General features: G+C 39.1%; 1 protein-coding gene across 6 annotated transcripts in view; it reads left to right on the top strand.

Moving 5' to 3' along the window:
* The window catches only part of USP9X (ubiquitin specific peptidase 9 X-linked), a 117,502-nt gene that overhangs the window by 46,168 nt on the left and 54,278 nt on the right, over positions 1-17,056 (top strand). For all 6 annotated transcript variants that reach the window (XM_087895221.1, XM_034423840.3, XM_087895220.1 and 3 more), the window contains 8 exons: positions 340-444; positions 2,551-2,757; positions 6,268-6,404; positions 8,463-8,596; positions 9,084-9,171; positions 9,975-10,317; positions 12,237-12,332; positions 12,940-13,151. In XM_087895221.1, coding sequence (XP_087751347.1) covers positions 340-444; positions 2,551-2,757; positions 6,268-6,404; positions 8,463-8,596; positions 9,084-9,171; positions 9,975-10,317; positions 12,237-12,332; positions 12,940-13,151 — 1,322 coding nt within the window. The remainder of the gene's footprint in view (positions 1-339; positions 445-2,550; positions 2,758-6,267; positions 6,405-8,462; positions 8,597-9,083; positions 9,172-9,974; positions 10,318-12,236; positions 12,333-12,939; positions 13,152-17,056) is intronic.

The following is a 17,056-nucleotide window of genomic DNA, read 5'->3' as shown; positions in this document are numbered from 1 at the left end:
TACTAGTTTTCTATCATCACATTTCATGCTCTAGCTTTCTCCCAGAAGTTAGGTATAATTTGAAATTCTTCAAAGGATGCTGGTTGCTGTTTTGTTCAAGCTGAGATACATATAGTAGAAGAAACCATGCATTATTAAGATTCTCATGTTCTCCCTCCCCCCTTCATTTATTTTATAGCTTCTTGACGATAGCTTTGTAAAGCAGCAGGTACATCATAAATTACCATACCAATCCTTGACTTTTAATCAGTTTACCTTAAAATGGTACTTTGTGATAATAATGTTGCAACATGGTGTACCTTTTTCTACAAATAACATTATTATATATTACTCTTCAAGGCAGGAAAACATGAAGCCATTGTGAAAAATGTACATGATCTTCTTGCAAAATTGGCCTGGGATTTCTCTCCTGAACAGCTTGACCATTTGTTTGATTGCTTTAAGGTAATTAGTCTATTAATTTGCTATTCATTGAACTCCTTTAAGTAGGATATAATCAAATTTCAATTTATGTTGATGTTAATAGGTGGTACCTGGCTCAATAGTAGTAACTGCAAGAGGGATCTTGGAGTCCTAGTGGACATTTACTTAAATATGAGCCAACAGTGTGCTGCAGCTGCCAAAAAAGGCAATGCAGTTCTAGGTTGCATTAACATAGGGATAGGATCAAGGGGGAGGGCCTTCTCTGTGGGGGCACCTACCCTCTGGAATCAGCTGCCCCCAGAGATAAGGAGAATCCAAGACCTCAGTGCCTTCCGTCGTGCCCTTAAAACCCATTTTTTCAAGCAAGCCGGGCTGGCTTAAGAAGAAATTTTTAAATGTTTTAATTGGTAGTGAGTTTTAATTGGGCCAAATTTATATATCTTTTAATTGTTTTTTTAATATTTGTACTGCATGTTTTTTAATTCTGGCTGTACACCGCCCTGAGTCCTCAGGGAGAAGGGCGGTATAGAAATTCAATAATAAATAATAATAAATAAATAAGATCATGTAAAGTGTTAGTACCACTTTATAATGCCTTGGTAAGACCACACTTGGAATACTGCATCCAGTTTTGGTCGCCATGATATAAAAAGATGTTGAGACTCTAGAAAGAATACAGAGAAGAATTACCAAGATGATCAGGGAACTGGAGGCTAACACATATAAAGAAAGTTTGCTGGAGTTGGGTATGATTAGTTTAATGAAAAGAAGTACTAGGGGTGACATGATAGCAATGTTCCAATATCTGAGGGGCTGCCACAAAGAAGAGGGGATCGACCTATTCTCCAAAGAACCTAAAGCCACAACAAGAAGCAGTGGATGGAAATTAATCAAGAAAAGAATCAACCTACAACTAAGCAGAAATTTTCTGAAAGTTAGAACAATTAATCAGTGGAACAACTTACCTCCAGAAGTTGTGGGTGCTCCAATACTAGAGGTTTTTAAGAGATTGGATAACCATTGTCTGAAATGGTATAGGGCCGTGATGGCGAACCTATGGCACACGTGCCAGAGGTGGCATGCAGAGCCCTCTCTGTGGGCATGCGCGCCATTGCCAGTTCTTCTGGTTTCCGGTGCGCACATGCGCACCAGCCAGCTGGTCTTCGCAGGTGCTGGAGTACCTGAAAACAGCCCAAAAATGGCCGAAAAAACAGTCTGAAAATGGCCAAAAAAGACATGTACAATGGCCAGCTGGTCTTTGGATTTCCGATGCTCTGGCACGCGCACATGCACCTGCATTCTGGTTTGGGCACTCAGTGCCGAAAAGGTTCTCCATCACTGTTATAGGGTTTCTTGCCTGAGCAGGAGGTTGGACTAGAAGACCTCCAAGGTCCCTTCCAACTTTGTTATTCTGTTAAGTTTAATATAGTAAATAAACTTCAGATTCAGCTTCCTGAAATTTCTTTTACCTTTAGTCAATTCCCCTTTGTTGTTTATAGTATTTAAAATTGTATGTTAAAATGTAGCAATTATATTTCATTGATATTTTACTACAGATATAAGAGACATATTGACATTTCAAATGATATAGTAGAATCAGATAATTTACAGTTGACTTATGAAGAAATCACACTGGAAACCAGTTGTCTTTTAAGAAGTACTTTATTCTTCTGTTAGTTAAGTACAGTTTAGATTTGTTGAATTCTTAATGGGTAAAAAAACCAATGAGTTTCTTGCATTTTCTTGAAAAATTGTAAAAATAATTATGCAGTCAAATACGTTTCACTAATAAGTGGCACTAAATTTGATTGTTATTGGACATTAAAATGATATTAAAAATTGGTATTCTATTTGTAAGACTATGAATTTGCTTTGATTTAGAAGAGCTGGAAAAGAGGCTTTCACTCAGATTTAATCTTTGAAAATTATTTTAAAATAGCTTAATTCTTACTATTAATTGCTCAGTATGGTTGAAGAAAATATTTATTTATATATGTTATTTAAAATAGTTACATGTAAATTCTAAATAATGTTAATTTGTGTTTTAATATTACAGTTTCTTAAAGTTTTCTTACTATTTATAGGACTGTATTTTTAACTTTCCATTGATTTCCCTTTGGTTTTTAGGCAAGTTGGACAAATGCAAGTAAAAAACAACGGGAAAAGCTACTTGAGCTAATCCGACGTCTTGCAGAAGATGATAAAGATGGTGTGATGGCACACAAAGTACTAAATCTTCTATGGAATTTAGCACATAGTGATGATGTTCCAGTTGATATCATGGATCAGGCTCTCAGTGCCCACATTAAAATTTTAGATTACAGTTGTTCACAGGTAAGGATGAATTGTTATTTAGCTATTAAAATGAACTTGCTAGTCTTTCATTAAAAATTATGTTGTTTTTTCCCCCACAATCCTCTAAAGCAGGAATTTTTAAATTGTAGGTGGGTTATTCAAGAGAGGTTTGCACTTCCTGGGTGCTTCCACAGACAAAGCTGGAACACTATGACAACTTGGTCCCAATCTGTCTGGGTGTCCTCATAGGACTCTGGCTCTATGTGCACAAGCTGGGTAACCAGGAATATTGACAAGTGTATTTACTCTGTCCTCATTGCACATGTATCGAGAGTAGCAAATAGCAAGTTGTTTAGGTCAGCCAGGAAGGAAGAGTTGCTTCACTATTTTCAGCAGAAGGTAGCTCTGGTTTTACCACTGCATATTCCCAATAGCTGTAAAGTGCTTGCAGATTTTTCATGCCCAATATAAGAGTGGATGTGAAACTTGAGAGCAAAGGGCCCTACCAGGAGTCTGGATCCAGCAACCAGCCATTAATAATTCCACTTCACTATGAAGTGGAACAGCCCAATAAACATTAGCTACCATGTTTTCCCGAAAATAAGATCTATCCCCAAAATAAGCCCTAGCCTGATTTTTAAGTGTGCGCCTAATATAAGCCCTATGCCTGTGATGGCAAACCTATGGCACGAATGCCAGAGGTGGCACGCAGAGCCCTCTCTGCTGGCACTCACACCATGGTCCCAGGTCAGATCTCCATGGCATTTCTTTCATGAGCTTCTGTTTCCCTGCAAACGACGAAACAAACTCATGAAAGAAAAAGATCTTGCTGTGCTGCCGGTGTTGGGATGCCCTGCCAGTCAGCTGGTCTTCAGGTCTCTGCTGCACATGCGCACATTTGTGCCCATGTGTATGTTCATGTATGCGTACGTTTGCGCGCACACCTTTCAATTTGGGCATGTGCACGCACACAGTTTGGGCACTCGGTGTCTAAAAAGTTCGCCATCACGACTTTATGCCAAAAATAAGCCCTAGTGAAGGAGGATGGGTGTGACCAGCAAAGGAGGCGGCGAGTGCTCACGGGCTGATAGTTACGGCAGGAGCCGCAGCCCACACAGTGCTGGTGAGTTGATCACCTGTCCAAGCAGGAGACGGAGGGGAGGCACACGATCCGGACGCGCTGTTTGGGCCACAGGAAGGCTGAGAGTCAGGGCGGAGCCGGGGTGGGCTCATCTTCGCCCAGTGGCACCAGCAGCAGATGGAGGCAGAGGTGCTGGGGGGAAGGCAGGCGATCCAGATACGGGCCGCGGGAAAGCCAAGAGTCTCAGCTTGCCTGCGGCCTGCGCTGTGTGTCAGGATCACCTGCCTTCCTCCCCCGCCTCTGCCTCCCATCTATTGCCGGTGCCACCACACGAGGATGAGCTTCCCGCTCCGGCCCAACTCTCAGCTTTCCCATGGCCTGTGTGGCGTGTCCAGATTGTCTGCTTTCCCCTCTCCCACACCTCTGCCTCCGTCTGCTGCTTGAACAGGGAATCAGCTCACCTGTGCTGTGCATGCTGCAGCTGCTGCTGGATACGATTTGTCCCTGTGCACTTGCCGCCTTTTGTGCGTGTGCTGGGGGTGTGTGTGGAGCACTCAGCTGGTCTGATCACCCTGATAATGTTTCCCTGAAAATAAGTCCTAGTGCTTATTTTGGAGCACAAAAATATAAGATCGGGTCTTATTTTCAGGGAAACATGGTATTCTGGGATTTCTTCGATGAATATCCTCTTAGGGATTGGTATCCAGGGCTCTTACCTTCTCTCTCCCCACCCCTACCCTGCCAGGAAGCGGGACTATTATTCCTTCATAGGTTTTTGAGTCACAGTTCTATCCTACACTTTAGGATTAAAACTTCCAGAGACCCTTTGGCAGCTTGGTTGTGTGGGTTGTCTGCTGAACTCTGCAGATACCTTACTATAGATGTGTTTGGGTGCACCTCTCATACAAACTGCAGGCAAGCAGGCTGCAGAAAAAGCTAGAATGTCTGAGTTGTATACAAGTGGCTGTGAAGAGGGCACCAATTTATACGCAAGGCATATAGTATGCTAGATTGGTCTGCAAAATTGACAGGTAGAGGTGAAAATAATACATGACAGTATTGGAAAGGGGTGAATCTGGGAGCAAGGAAGAATATTTAAGAGCAATAGAAACAGGCAATGACACATGCTGATTTTTAGAGAATATTCAGAAATCTCTGCCCTTTCCTCATCCCCTTCCTTGCAGGCCCCTATGATTATAAGAACAGTTTTTGCAAGAGATGTAGCATCAATTAGTGTGGGCAATATGAGATATAAAATAGTACATGATGGCTCTTTCTAACTAATGGCTGCTCTTTCATTCCTCCATTTGTGTCTATGTAGTGGAAGATTGCTCTTGAATCAGCGGTCTAATATAGTTTTTATTTAATCTTTTGGAGTGCTATAGTTTCAGTGGCAATCTAGCTTTGAGCTTGCCAGTCTTCTTGGGCTTATTTTCAGGGAATGTCTTATTTTGGGGGAAACAGGATATATACCACAGTGCTTACAGCCCTCTCTAAGCGGTTTACAGAGTCAGCATATTGCCCCCAACAATCTGGGTCCTCATTTTACAGACCTCAGAAGGATGGAAGGCTTAGTCAACCTTGAGCCAGTGAGATCCGAACTGCCAAACTGCAAACAGCCGGTGATCAGCAGAAGTAGCCTGCAATAGCTTGCAGTACTGCATTCTAACCATTGCGGCACCGTGGCTCTTTCATTATAGGTTTATGGGAAACATATCCCTCATATGTTTGGACATACGCAAGATCTCTGACCTCCGAGTTTTCTGCTGTGCTCTTAAGACCCTGCTCTTCCGACAGGCAGGGCTAGCTTCATAATTGAGTTAAATTCGGAATTCTTAAATTTTTGGGTTTTTTTAGCTAATTGGCCTTGAATGTAATACTTTTAATAATTTTTAAATTTAAATTGTGGTATCTGTATTGTGTTTTTACCTGGCTGTACACTGCCCCGAGTCCTTCGGGGGAGGGGCGGTATAGAAATAAAATTATCCTATCCTAGCCTATATGGTGTTCCATAGCAGTCCAAATTTGCAGACAGAATTGGGATTGAGCTCTGAGAGGGATCCAGCTTTACTCGTAGAGACATGATGGCTTGCACCTGTTATTTACATTTTTAATTATTGGTTTCATTTTATTCTGTTTTTATTTTGTTTTAATTGCTATTCACCCAGAGTCACGTATATGAGATGGAGGGCCATATTACATAAATAAATGGTGCATTGTTATAAAATTTCAATATTGCTCCTTTGGGACAGAAATAATAGCTGGCCCAGATTCTGACAAAAGTTAAGTTTTCCATGTACAAGCTGGATAAGGAAGCAACTTGATGTTATACTTATAGTTGGCATATATTATTTAGGAATAGGTTTTCTCTGCTTTTGCCCAGGATGATCTTACTTTTTCCTAGCTCATTTTTGGCCTATCTTTATCCTCTTTCCTTCATGTTTATGCTTCCTTTTCTTTTCCTGAAGGATAGAGATACCCAAAAAATACAGTGGATAGATCGTTTTATAGAAGAACTCCGCACAAATGACAAATGGGTCATTCCAGCCTTGAAACAAATTAGGGAAATTTGTAGTTTGTTTGGAGAAGCACCACAAAACTTAAGGTGAGAAGTTAAGGTAATTATATAGTTAATTATAATAAAATCTAGTACAGTGCATGAATACATGATGATGTATTTGTATTTGTTTAGTTATGTGGTAATAGGAAGTATTCCTGTAGAATGCATATAACCCCTTCATGCAACAAATTTAAATAGCTAAGGTTTATATGTTGTGACCTTGGGCAGCCATATAAATATTTAAATAAAATAAATCAGTAAGTAATTAGTTTAGAAATATCACAGAATTACCTAATTATTAGCCTCCTTCAAATGGTATGACAAGAATGTGACCTTTGAAAATTGATGGGGCAAAATAAAGTCTGACACACACACACACACACACATTTATTGTATGAAAATAATATTTTAAGTAATATAATATAAATAATAATAACAAAATAATAATGGATAACCCCATTGACTTGTGGAAGTTGATATTGACCATTTTGGAGAAGTCTGATCTAAGGAATTTGAAATAAGACACTATTGGTCATTTAAACCTTTGTATGTTATTAAGATGTGAATTGTTAGAGTATAAATTGCATGTGGTATGGGTTAATAGAAATACTGAAGCTGAGTTGCCATAAATATTCATGTCAGTTATTTTGATAACAAATTATTTTAAAAATTGAGAAAGAGTAGTAATTAAGAAGTTATTTACCTTCATTAAATGATTTGGCAGTTTTACAAGGATTAGGGTCACAATTCAGTCCTTTGATCTTCAGAGAACAAAGAACATATAGGTAGTCTTCACTTAACAAGGAACAGGAATTTTCATTGCTAAGCAGCACAGTGCAATGTCACATGACCACACCACTTAGTAATAGAAATTTTGGCATTTCTGGTTTCCATTAAGCGAAGCCCATGCAATCATCAAATTAAATGTCATATGGTTGCTATTAAGGACCTCCTGGCTTCCCCATTGACTTTGTTGGAAGCCAGCAAAGAAGGTTACAAATGACAATCATGTGATCGTAGGATATTGTGACTTATATCCTTGTACTTAACTAGCACTTGTTTGAACAGTCACTGAATGAGTGGTCATTTAGCAAGAACCATCTGTACTCACCAGAAGAGAAGAATGGTCAAGATGTTTGATCCATAAAATTACCCCAAACAGCTAAAAATGGATTGAAGTCACCCTGTTCATATTCTGTCACTGGATTTTTGTGATGTGATTCTAGGGTTCTAAGGAGCTATCAGCTATATTAGATTTGCATCTTTCTTCTGCCAGAAAACAGCATTCATTTTTATATTGGATTTTAAATTTGTTAATAATTTTTTCTAGATGACAAACTATGGTTCTGTAAGGACCTGCCTCTCCTCTCTGTTCAAGAAAGTAGAACTCTTGAAACAATTAGCATTTCAAAAGGAGTCTTTTATTGAAGGAAAGACATAGCAAGACAAAGGAAGTAGGATCTGAGGATTCCCCCGCAATTCTGTTAGGTTAAGGCAGTTAGAAACCTCTCCCATCAGTCCGGTGTTGAATAAGCCAGTCCACAGATGCGAACTTGTTTTGAGAATCACAGGCTGAGAAGGTGATAAAAAGCTGTTCTCAGGTGTCTCTTGCTGGAGGCTCCGGAGCTGAGACAAAACAGATGGCCCTCCCCCCTTACATTCCCACGAAGGTAAATCAAAGTACAGGAAAAATAGGCATCAGGAAAAAGGCTATAAACTAAACAATGCACCCAGGTCCCCTCCCCACCAAAATGGCAGCGTCCCAACAGCGTCCCAATATGGGACCTGACAGGTTCAGAAGATTTTCAAGTGATTGTATTATGCAATAGAGAGTACTACTGTTGAACAATTCATTAAGCTATGAAAATTGTTCCATGACGAATTTTATAAAGAGAGTGCCTTTAATATAAAGCTATAGCTCCTGATGTTTATTCTGTTATATATTGAATTTTAAATTGACTTCCTGTATGAATGTTCAGTTATGAATGGGATTTTAGTTTAAAAATGTAATAACACTTGGACTGTCATTTACTTTGTTATTAGTATTGAATGAAAATATTCATATTAAATATTCACCTATAGGCTTTATGTTTTTAATTGCAGTCAAACTCAGCGAAGCCCCCATGTATTTTATCGTCATGACTTAATCAATCAACTTCAGCACAATCATGCTCTAGTAACTTTAGTTGCAGAAAATCTTTCAGCATATATGGAAAGCATGAGACAGTATGCTAAAGGTGAGTTAAATTTTAAAGTTGTTTAGCTCATTAAAATTCTCTCCTAAACATTGTTAGCTACTGAAGTTAGTATTTTAATCTGAGAAATGTGAGATCACCTACTCTATAGAGCCCTGATGGCGAACCGATGGCAAACCTATGGCACGTGTGCCCAAAGTGGCACACAAAGCCGTGTCACCCAGCACGTGCGGCCTTGCCTGTTTATCTTTCGGGTTTCTGGCGTGCCTGTATGTGCGATGATCAGCTGCCTGTGCACGTGACAGTGCCAAAAACTGGTGTGTGCATGTGCGCCGGCCAACTGATCATCGGGCGTGCATGCACGCTAGAACCCGAAAGTTTGGTTTTTCTGGAATGCGCCTCCGATAAGCACGAGTTTCTCCGTGTCGGAAAAGGTTCGCCATCACTGCTATAGAGGAACATGTAAAATTCATTTTACTGATAATTAAACATATATAAAATCATAACATCTACTTCTTAAAAATTGCAGAGCATGGAGAATATGATCCACAAACTGTAAGACCAGGAAGTAGATACAGTCATGTTCAAGAAGTCCAAGAGCGGTTGAACTTTTTACGGTTGGTTTAAGCACAGCTTGTGTTGGGGGGGGGGGTGTTAGAATAAAATAAATGTTCCTTAAGCAGAGAAAATAAATTTGTTTACTTAGGTGAAGAACTGTATATTCTTATTGCAATATATGTAGTATAAGCTTATTTTGATTTGTAGACATTATTGCAGAAAGATCCTTAGCAAGAAATTAGACTGCTTGCTTCTTAATTTTGATCCTGTCATCCTAATTCCCATTCATTTAATAAAATATTGCTATACCTACCCGTAACCTCTTTCAGATGGACCCATTTCAAGTACATTGTTTTCACTAGAGTTCCTGCAGTTAGAACAATTACTTCATAGCCAAGCTGCTCCAGAAGGATGGAAAATGAAGTAGGGTTCCTTTTTGAATAAATGGATCTTGATATCTCTTGATTGATCAAAAAACATTTGAATAGCTAGTTTTAAGGATAAGAGATTAGTAAATATAAAAGAGAAACTTAGCATGTCAGGTTTTGTAAGGAAATATCTTAAATGAAGATCACAGAAATTCAGTTTATGTACCTGCCCAGATTTTCTTGTATGTATCCCCTTAATCTTTTATAGTAGTCAAAGAATATTAAATACAGTAACTTCCTTTTATGAATATACATTAAGAATAGTAATGTGAAAGTATGTGATGTGTACATTATGTAATAATGCTAAATTATCTTTTATCTCTCTTGGAAATTTCAAATTTTTGGAATTTAGGTAAATGTGGTAAACTTCATTTTTAAAGTATTCATGGGATTAATACATATTTCTAATGATTTGTTCCTTTGTTTTCTGCAAGATTTTTACTGAAGGATGGTCAATTATGGCTCTGTGCTCCTCAGGCAAAACAAATATGGAAATGTTTAGCTGAAAATGCAGTCTACCTGTGTGATCGTGAAGCCTGTTTTAAATGGTATTCTAAACTAATGGGAGATGAACCGGACTTAGACCCTGACATTAATAAAGACTTTTTTGAAAGCAATGTTCTTCAATTGGACCCTTCACTCTTAACAGAAAATGGAATGAAATGTTTTGAACGTTTCTTCAAAGCTGTGAACTGCCGGGAAGGGAAGTTAGTAGCAAAGAGACGTGCCTATATGATGGATGACTTGGAGTTAATAGGACTAGATTATCTTTGGAGAGTAAGTAAAAAATATACTCTTAACTATTCAAATTGAGACTGTCATTTACTTTCTGTTAATAGTATTGACGGTATTGAAAAAATGGCAAACACTATTTTTGTAAAGTAGACAAATCAACAATTACATATATATGGAATATATATGGAATGAAGCATCATTGTGTATTTTAAATGTGCTTTCATTATTTTATACTTCTCATATGTTCAGATGTAAAGCTTAATGTTTTGTGATAGTATGGAACTCTTTTTTTTTTATTAAAAAGTTTTAACAAGTATTACAACCATTTTTCCCATCCCTCTTCCCCCCCTTCCCTCCTCCTTTATCTTCTTTTTAAGAATATTTTGAATAGTCCACCATATTTTTATCCAAAATGCCTTAATTTTTTTACATGTCCACCATATATGATAATACGTAGCATCATCACATTCACATCTCCAACACTTAGGTTGCACACTTGGATACATACAGGCTAGCTTTTTAGGATCTAGATGCCATCTATAAAATCATTTTATAAAAATTCTCTCTTAAATTTTGGGCTTGCGTAAACTTCACATTTCTAACCCATATTTTTTCCCACGTTTCCATCATTATTGGTTCTTCAATATTTTGTGCCCACTTTATCATACAGTCCTTAACTAACTCCGTTTCTGAATCTATTTCTAGATAGTATGGAACTCTTGCATACTATTTTAAGACTTTAAAAAGTCATAGATCTAAAAGGCCCCTAAAGAGCATATAAATAAGGTTTTTTTAATTTGATGAATTATCCAATTTTAGTTGAAAATGTTCTTCAACTACTACCAGCATAATAAAATTTTGTACAGCTGTTTTCAACAAATTTATCAAATAAATCAATAAAGGAGAATATTTGTAGCTCAGGGTTGAAATGAGGGATGCTAGCACTGATTATGTTGCCTAGTTGGGGTAATGAAACATCTGCAAGAAAAAAAGCAAGCTCAGAGAGCACCAAGGACCCCTCATTATCAACTATATAGCAAAACCTTGACTGACTTAATGAACTTCGTATGTAATTTTCGTAAGTAATTTATGTCATATAATAGTATAGTTGATTTAATGGCAGTTGACCATTAAATCATTGTGACAAATTATTTCATATGTGATATCACACAGATGAAATAATTTGTCACAATGATATAAATTCTTTAAAGACATTTGAGAATAATGGACAACCCCTTCTTCAGAGTACTCCATTAAAGGAAGATTTTATTATTTACAAATTATAGAGAAAAGATGCAATGACTAAATCTTTATAATAAGAAAATTTGAAGTGTGCCCATTATTCTTAACAATTCTTCCACGGTTATTTAAGATAATAGTAAATTCATACCTGTGCTTGCCTGGAAAATCGCAACGTAACCAAAATGTAAACAAATAAAAACAGTATTCCATTAACAAATCTAGAAGATCTAGATTTAAACATGTTTACAGTATTTACTTGGTATTAGCTTTTTAAGTAATGAGTTGGCTTTCTAAAAGTTTCTTTGTAGCTTCTTATGAGAATGTTGGATGTAGTGTAGATGATCATATACTAGGATATTCTGGAAAAATCCACAGTGCTCTCTGTATCATGCTACTCCAGCCATTTTGTATATGGTCTGCCATTTTCTAGAAGTTAAAAACCAGAATTGGTTTGTCTTATTTTGGATGAAATAACCTGTAATAGAACCAGAATATCCCTAGAATAACAGAAACTGCTATTGTTTGGAGCATTAAATCTGAAAAATGCCATACCAGTTCAAGAATGGGTAAAACGGTATGGATATTCCAAAGTTTTTAAAAACATTCCATTTCCAAAATCATAAGTTGGGCATGTGCTATTTTAGATAATTTTAAATAGAATTAATTGTACAAAAGATTGTACAATTTTAGCTTAACATATGCTTTATGTTGTTGTTTAGGTTGTAATTCAAGGGAATGATGATATTGCCAGTCGAGCAATAGATCTGCTGAAGGAGATTTATACTAACCTTGGTCCAAGATTACAAGTTAATCAGGTAAAATATTACAGTAACTTCTTTCTCTAGGAAGTTTTGTTGCAATTTCAAAAGAGTAAAACCTTTTTTTTGTAAATAGTCAACCAAAGAGTCCAGTGAAGACTAAACCACAATAAATACGTATTTAATATTGCTTTCACAATATAGACATGGTTAATAATATATTATACCCCCGCTCTCAAATGTTCTCTGACATAAGCAGATATATTTACCTACTTTGGGTGGTGCATAATTTTTATTATTTTAGAATAATGTAATGTTCTGTGGCAAGAAGGGTTCGACTAGTGAAGACCTGCCATTTTGACATTAATCTTTGTTAACTGGGATAAAGTATTGACGTTCTGTCAGACTACTTGACAGTTATAATTAATACTTTTTATATTTGGGGCAGTGCTTATACCACTAGAGTAAATTACGTTTGGCTTGTTAATGAACTTTTAAAATAATTTTTGGAATTATAAAATTGGGAAAACCTGCACTTCGACATGTAATTTTTTTGAAGGTTTCTGTTTGTTTTTCATGTTATTTCCTTTTCCTTTTCCTTTTTTTTTTTTTTTTTTTTTTTTTGAATAATTGATAAATTATGGCTCTTTTCGCATTTATACAGGTAGTTATCCATGAGGACTTCATTCAGTCCTGTTTTGATCGTTTGAAGGCATCCTATGATACTTTATGTGTATTGGATGGAGATAAAGATAGTATTAATTGTGCAAGACAAGAAGCAATAAGAATGGTGCGAGTGTTGACTGTTTTAAGAGAGTATATAAATGAATGTGACAGTGATTACCATGAAGAACGAACAATTCTACCAATGTCAAGGTTTGTGGAAAAGTCAATTTCCTAGGGTGTAGTGATTGGATTATTAATTAGATATATGTCAGGGTTTCAAGTAACACCCCCAATGAAAAAAAGACTCCGAGGCTTGAAGTTCCTCAAAGTTCCATTTTATTAGAGATGTCCTATTGGCACATCTGGGAAAACACAAATCTGAAAGCTTCCAGGTTTTCTCCAACCAAAAGAAAGTCCAAGTACCTCCCCAACACCCACATGTCCATCACATGGTCCAATCAAAGCATCGTCCCTACTGGAGATGTCTCCCAGTCACAGCCCTCCAGGTGCAGGGCAAGATGTCCTTGACTCTCTGAGAAAGGAATGTTATTATGACTATATATCACCGCTGCTCCATACAATCCCCCCTCCCAGTTTCCCACAGCAGTAAATGTGGCAGGCCTGAAGGCCCAATGCAAAAGATGGATTCCAGGCCTGACAGGCGTTCCCCCCTTCCCCCCACATCAGAAGATTGTGTCCTGCAACAAGAGTAACACGGGGTTAATTCAAAAGACTAACCAGCACTCTTCCCCCCCCCCCCAGGGGGACCTTTTGGCTTATCAGTATTTTATCATGGAATTGTTTTACTAGCCTGTCTGCTTTCACATCCCAGCTTTTAACCCAAGTAGCTTCAGACAAAGGGTACCCCTTCCAATGTACTGTAATTGGAATATTGCAGTCAACCTCTATATAATCTAGAGTCTAAAAACTTTTTAACTTCGTAATGGGTTTCCCCTTGCACCACCATAGGCTTGGGGGGGCAGTTGAGCCTGCGGTCTTAATCTGAACCCTATGGCTGGCTTCAGCAGACTGCAGTGAAAAACAGGATGCACTTTCCCTAAAGGGAAGGTTAAGCTGAACTGTCACTGGGTTAATTACTTTCACTATTGGGAATGGACCTAAAAACTTAGGTCCCAGCTTCTTACTAGGCAGCTTTAGTTTTATGTATTCAGTTGATCGGTGAACCCGATCTCCCACACAAAAGGGAGGTTGAAGAGATAAGTGTTTGTCCACTTGTTTTTTATATGCCTCAGTGGCCTCCGCTAGTGTTTTTTAATATTCTTCCATCCCTTCATCAGCAACTCCATTCAGGGTCATGGAGGAGGGGGGTTCGGACATGGGTACAAAGTCCATGCCACTGGTTACCTGGAAGAGGGTTAATCTGGTGCTACTGTGCATGGCATTGTTGTAAGCCACTTCTGCAAATGGCAGCAGGTCCGCCCAGTTCTCTTGTTGATAATCCATGTAGCATTTTATACAGTATATTGTTCCACCATTGCGTTCACTCATTCCGCAGCTCCATTTGTACTTGGATGGAAAGCTGAGCTAAGTAGTTGCGTGGATCTGACTGATCTCAGGAACTCTCTCTAAAATTTAGCTGTGAATTGGACTCTGTGATCTGAGATGACCTGGCGGGGCATTCTGTGCAGTCGGTAAATCAGTTTGATGAACATCTTCGCCAGTTTTTTCGCTGATGGCAATCCCGAACAGGCTGTGAAGTGGGCTTGTTTTGAAAATAAGTCGATTATTGTCCAAATAACTGTAATTCCCTCACTCTCTGGGAGTTCGACTATAAAGTCCATTGCAATCTCCTCCCAAGATCTGCTGGGGCTAGCTACTTGCTGGAGGAGCCCAGGAGGTTTCCCTGGTCTTATCTTCATGGCAGCACAAGTGGCACAGCTTTTCACATAGTCTTCTACATCAGCTTTCATTTTTGGCCACCAAAATTGCTTCCTGGCTAGATATAGGGTTTTCAAGAATCCGAAATGGCCAGTCAGTCAGGAGTTGTGGCTGCACTGTAGCACTTCCAGTCTCAAGCTGGCAGGTACATACAGTTTTAATCCCTTCCAAGCCACTCCATCTCTCAGTTTGTGGGGGCAATAAATTGACTTTGTATAAATATACAAAAGTATGAAGGCTATTGCTTAACGCATTGTAAGCCACCCTGAGTCTCCAGAGAAGGGCGACATATAAATCAAATAAATAAATAAATAAATAAATAAATAAATAAATAAATAAATAAATAAATAAATAAATAAATAAATAAAATCTATGGCAGTTGGAAGTGCTGCTTTCAGTTTCGCTGTCATTTTGTCAATCGGGTTGTTGCCTGGCTTGGCCCCTGGTGGTGACTTGTGCGGCTGATTGCAAGGGGGGAATGATGATGTGGCTATCGAATTTGGGTTTTCTCAACAGGGTATCAGCTAGCAGATGTTTCCCCGCCGGGATGTACTTCAGCTCAAATTTGAACCGTCTGAAGTATTGTGCTCAGCGGATTTGTTTGGGAGATAGTTTCCTGGGGTTTTTTAGAGCTTCAAGGTTTTTGTGATTAGTCCAGATCTTGAAGGGCACCTTCCCTCCTTCCAGGAAATGTCTTCAGGAGAGGAGGGCCCAGCAGACTGCGTAGGCTTCTTTCTTCCAAATGGCCCACCTCCTTTCGGTGTTGGTGAGCTTCTTGGACACATAGGCACAGGGCAGGAGCTGTCCTTGTGAGTCCTTCTGTTGGAACACAGCTGCCACAGCTATGTTGTTGGTGTCCGCTTGGATGATGAACTGCTGTTCTGGGTCCGGATGCTGGAGGATCGGTTCCTCGACAAAGAGCCATTTTAATTTCTCAAAGGCTTTTAGACAGTCTACTGAACAAGCAAGCGGTTGGCTCAGCTTCATGTTGCAGGAGGAGACCCCATTTTTAACAGTTCTGTTAGGGGCAGGGCCACCTCTGCGAACGCTGGTATAAATTGCCTGTAAAAGTTTGTAAATCACAGGAAGCTTTGAAGTCATTTGCGGGTGTGTGTGGACTGCCAGTCTAGCACTGCTTTCACTTTTCCTGGGTCCATTTCCACCCCTACACTGGATATTCGGTAGCCTAGATAATCTAGGGAGGTTTGATGGAATTCACATTTTGACAGTTTTGCGTAGAACTTTGCGACGAGGAGTTTTTTCAGCACTTGCCGCACTAGCTTTACATGCTCATCGAGAGTTTTGCTGAATATGAGAATGTCATTCAGGTAAATTAGGACCCCTTTGTATAGGTGCTCATGCAGCACTTCATTAATTAATTGCATGAAGACTGCTGGGGCTTCCATTCATCTCCTTCTCTGATTCTGATGCAGTAGTAGGCTTCTCTCAAGTACAGTTTTGTGAACACCTTGCTTAGCATGTCCTTCATGAGGAGGAGGGGGTAGGTATTCTCCATGCAAAATGCATTAATTCAATGAAAATCAACGCAAAGCCTCATCCCCCCCCCCTCCATCTTTTTTTTTCTTTAAATAGTACTGGGGTGGGCAGCTACTCTGAGTTTTGCAGGCTGGATGAAGCCCCGTGCTAAATTGGTATCAATGTACTTTCTCAGCTCCTCCATTTCTTTGAGTGATAGTCATGGAGTACATCTTTGGCTTAGCGGCTTGGCTCCCTGCACGAATTCGATTGCACAATCTGTTGGGCAGTGGCGGGGAGGAAGTTGCAATCTTCCTTGCTAAAGACTCCCGACAGGTCTTGATACTCTCTTGACACCTGCCAGGCAGTCCATCTGTGGTGGGGGCTGTGGCTTCTGGTTCGCTGGTGCTGTTGGGATTTGTGGCATTTTGGCATGGGTCTGGTTTTCTGGGCGGTAGTGATCTGATGCCTATGTTTAGTTTTCTGTAGCTGTCCTCCCACGTGATGGTCGGTCCCCATTTGTCTAGCCACACGAGCCCTAATATGATTGATTCAATCATTTTTGGAGCTATGACAAATCGGATGAGTTCTCAGTGATGGCCCATTTCTAGCCTGACAAGTTCTGTGACTAGGGTGGCAGGGGCCCCGCCGATTAGTGTCCCATCAACCTGTTCAAAGCAGATGGGGCGTGCTAGGGGTCTTGTGAGTATGCCTACCTGTTCAACTATGGGGAGGCTGGT

This window comes from Pantherophis guttatus, chromosome 5, assembly GCF_059756535.1.
Source record: "Pantherophis guttatus breed Tessera chromosome 5, ASM5975653v1, whole genome shotgun sequence".
Classification (NCBI taxonomy): Eukaryota; Metazoa; Chordata; class Lepidosauria; order Squamata; family Colubridae; genus Pantherophis; species Pantherophis guttatus.
This window is presented reverse-complemented; position numbering and strand designations above follow the sequence as displayed.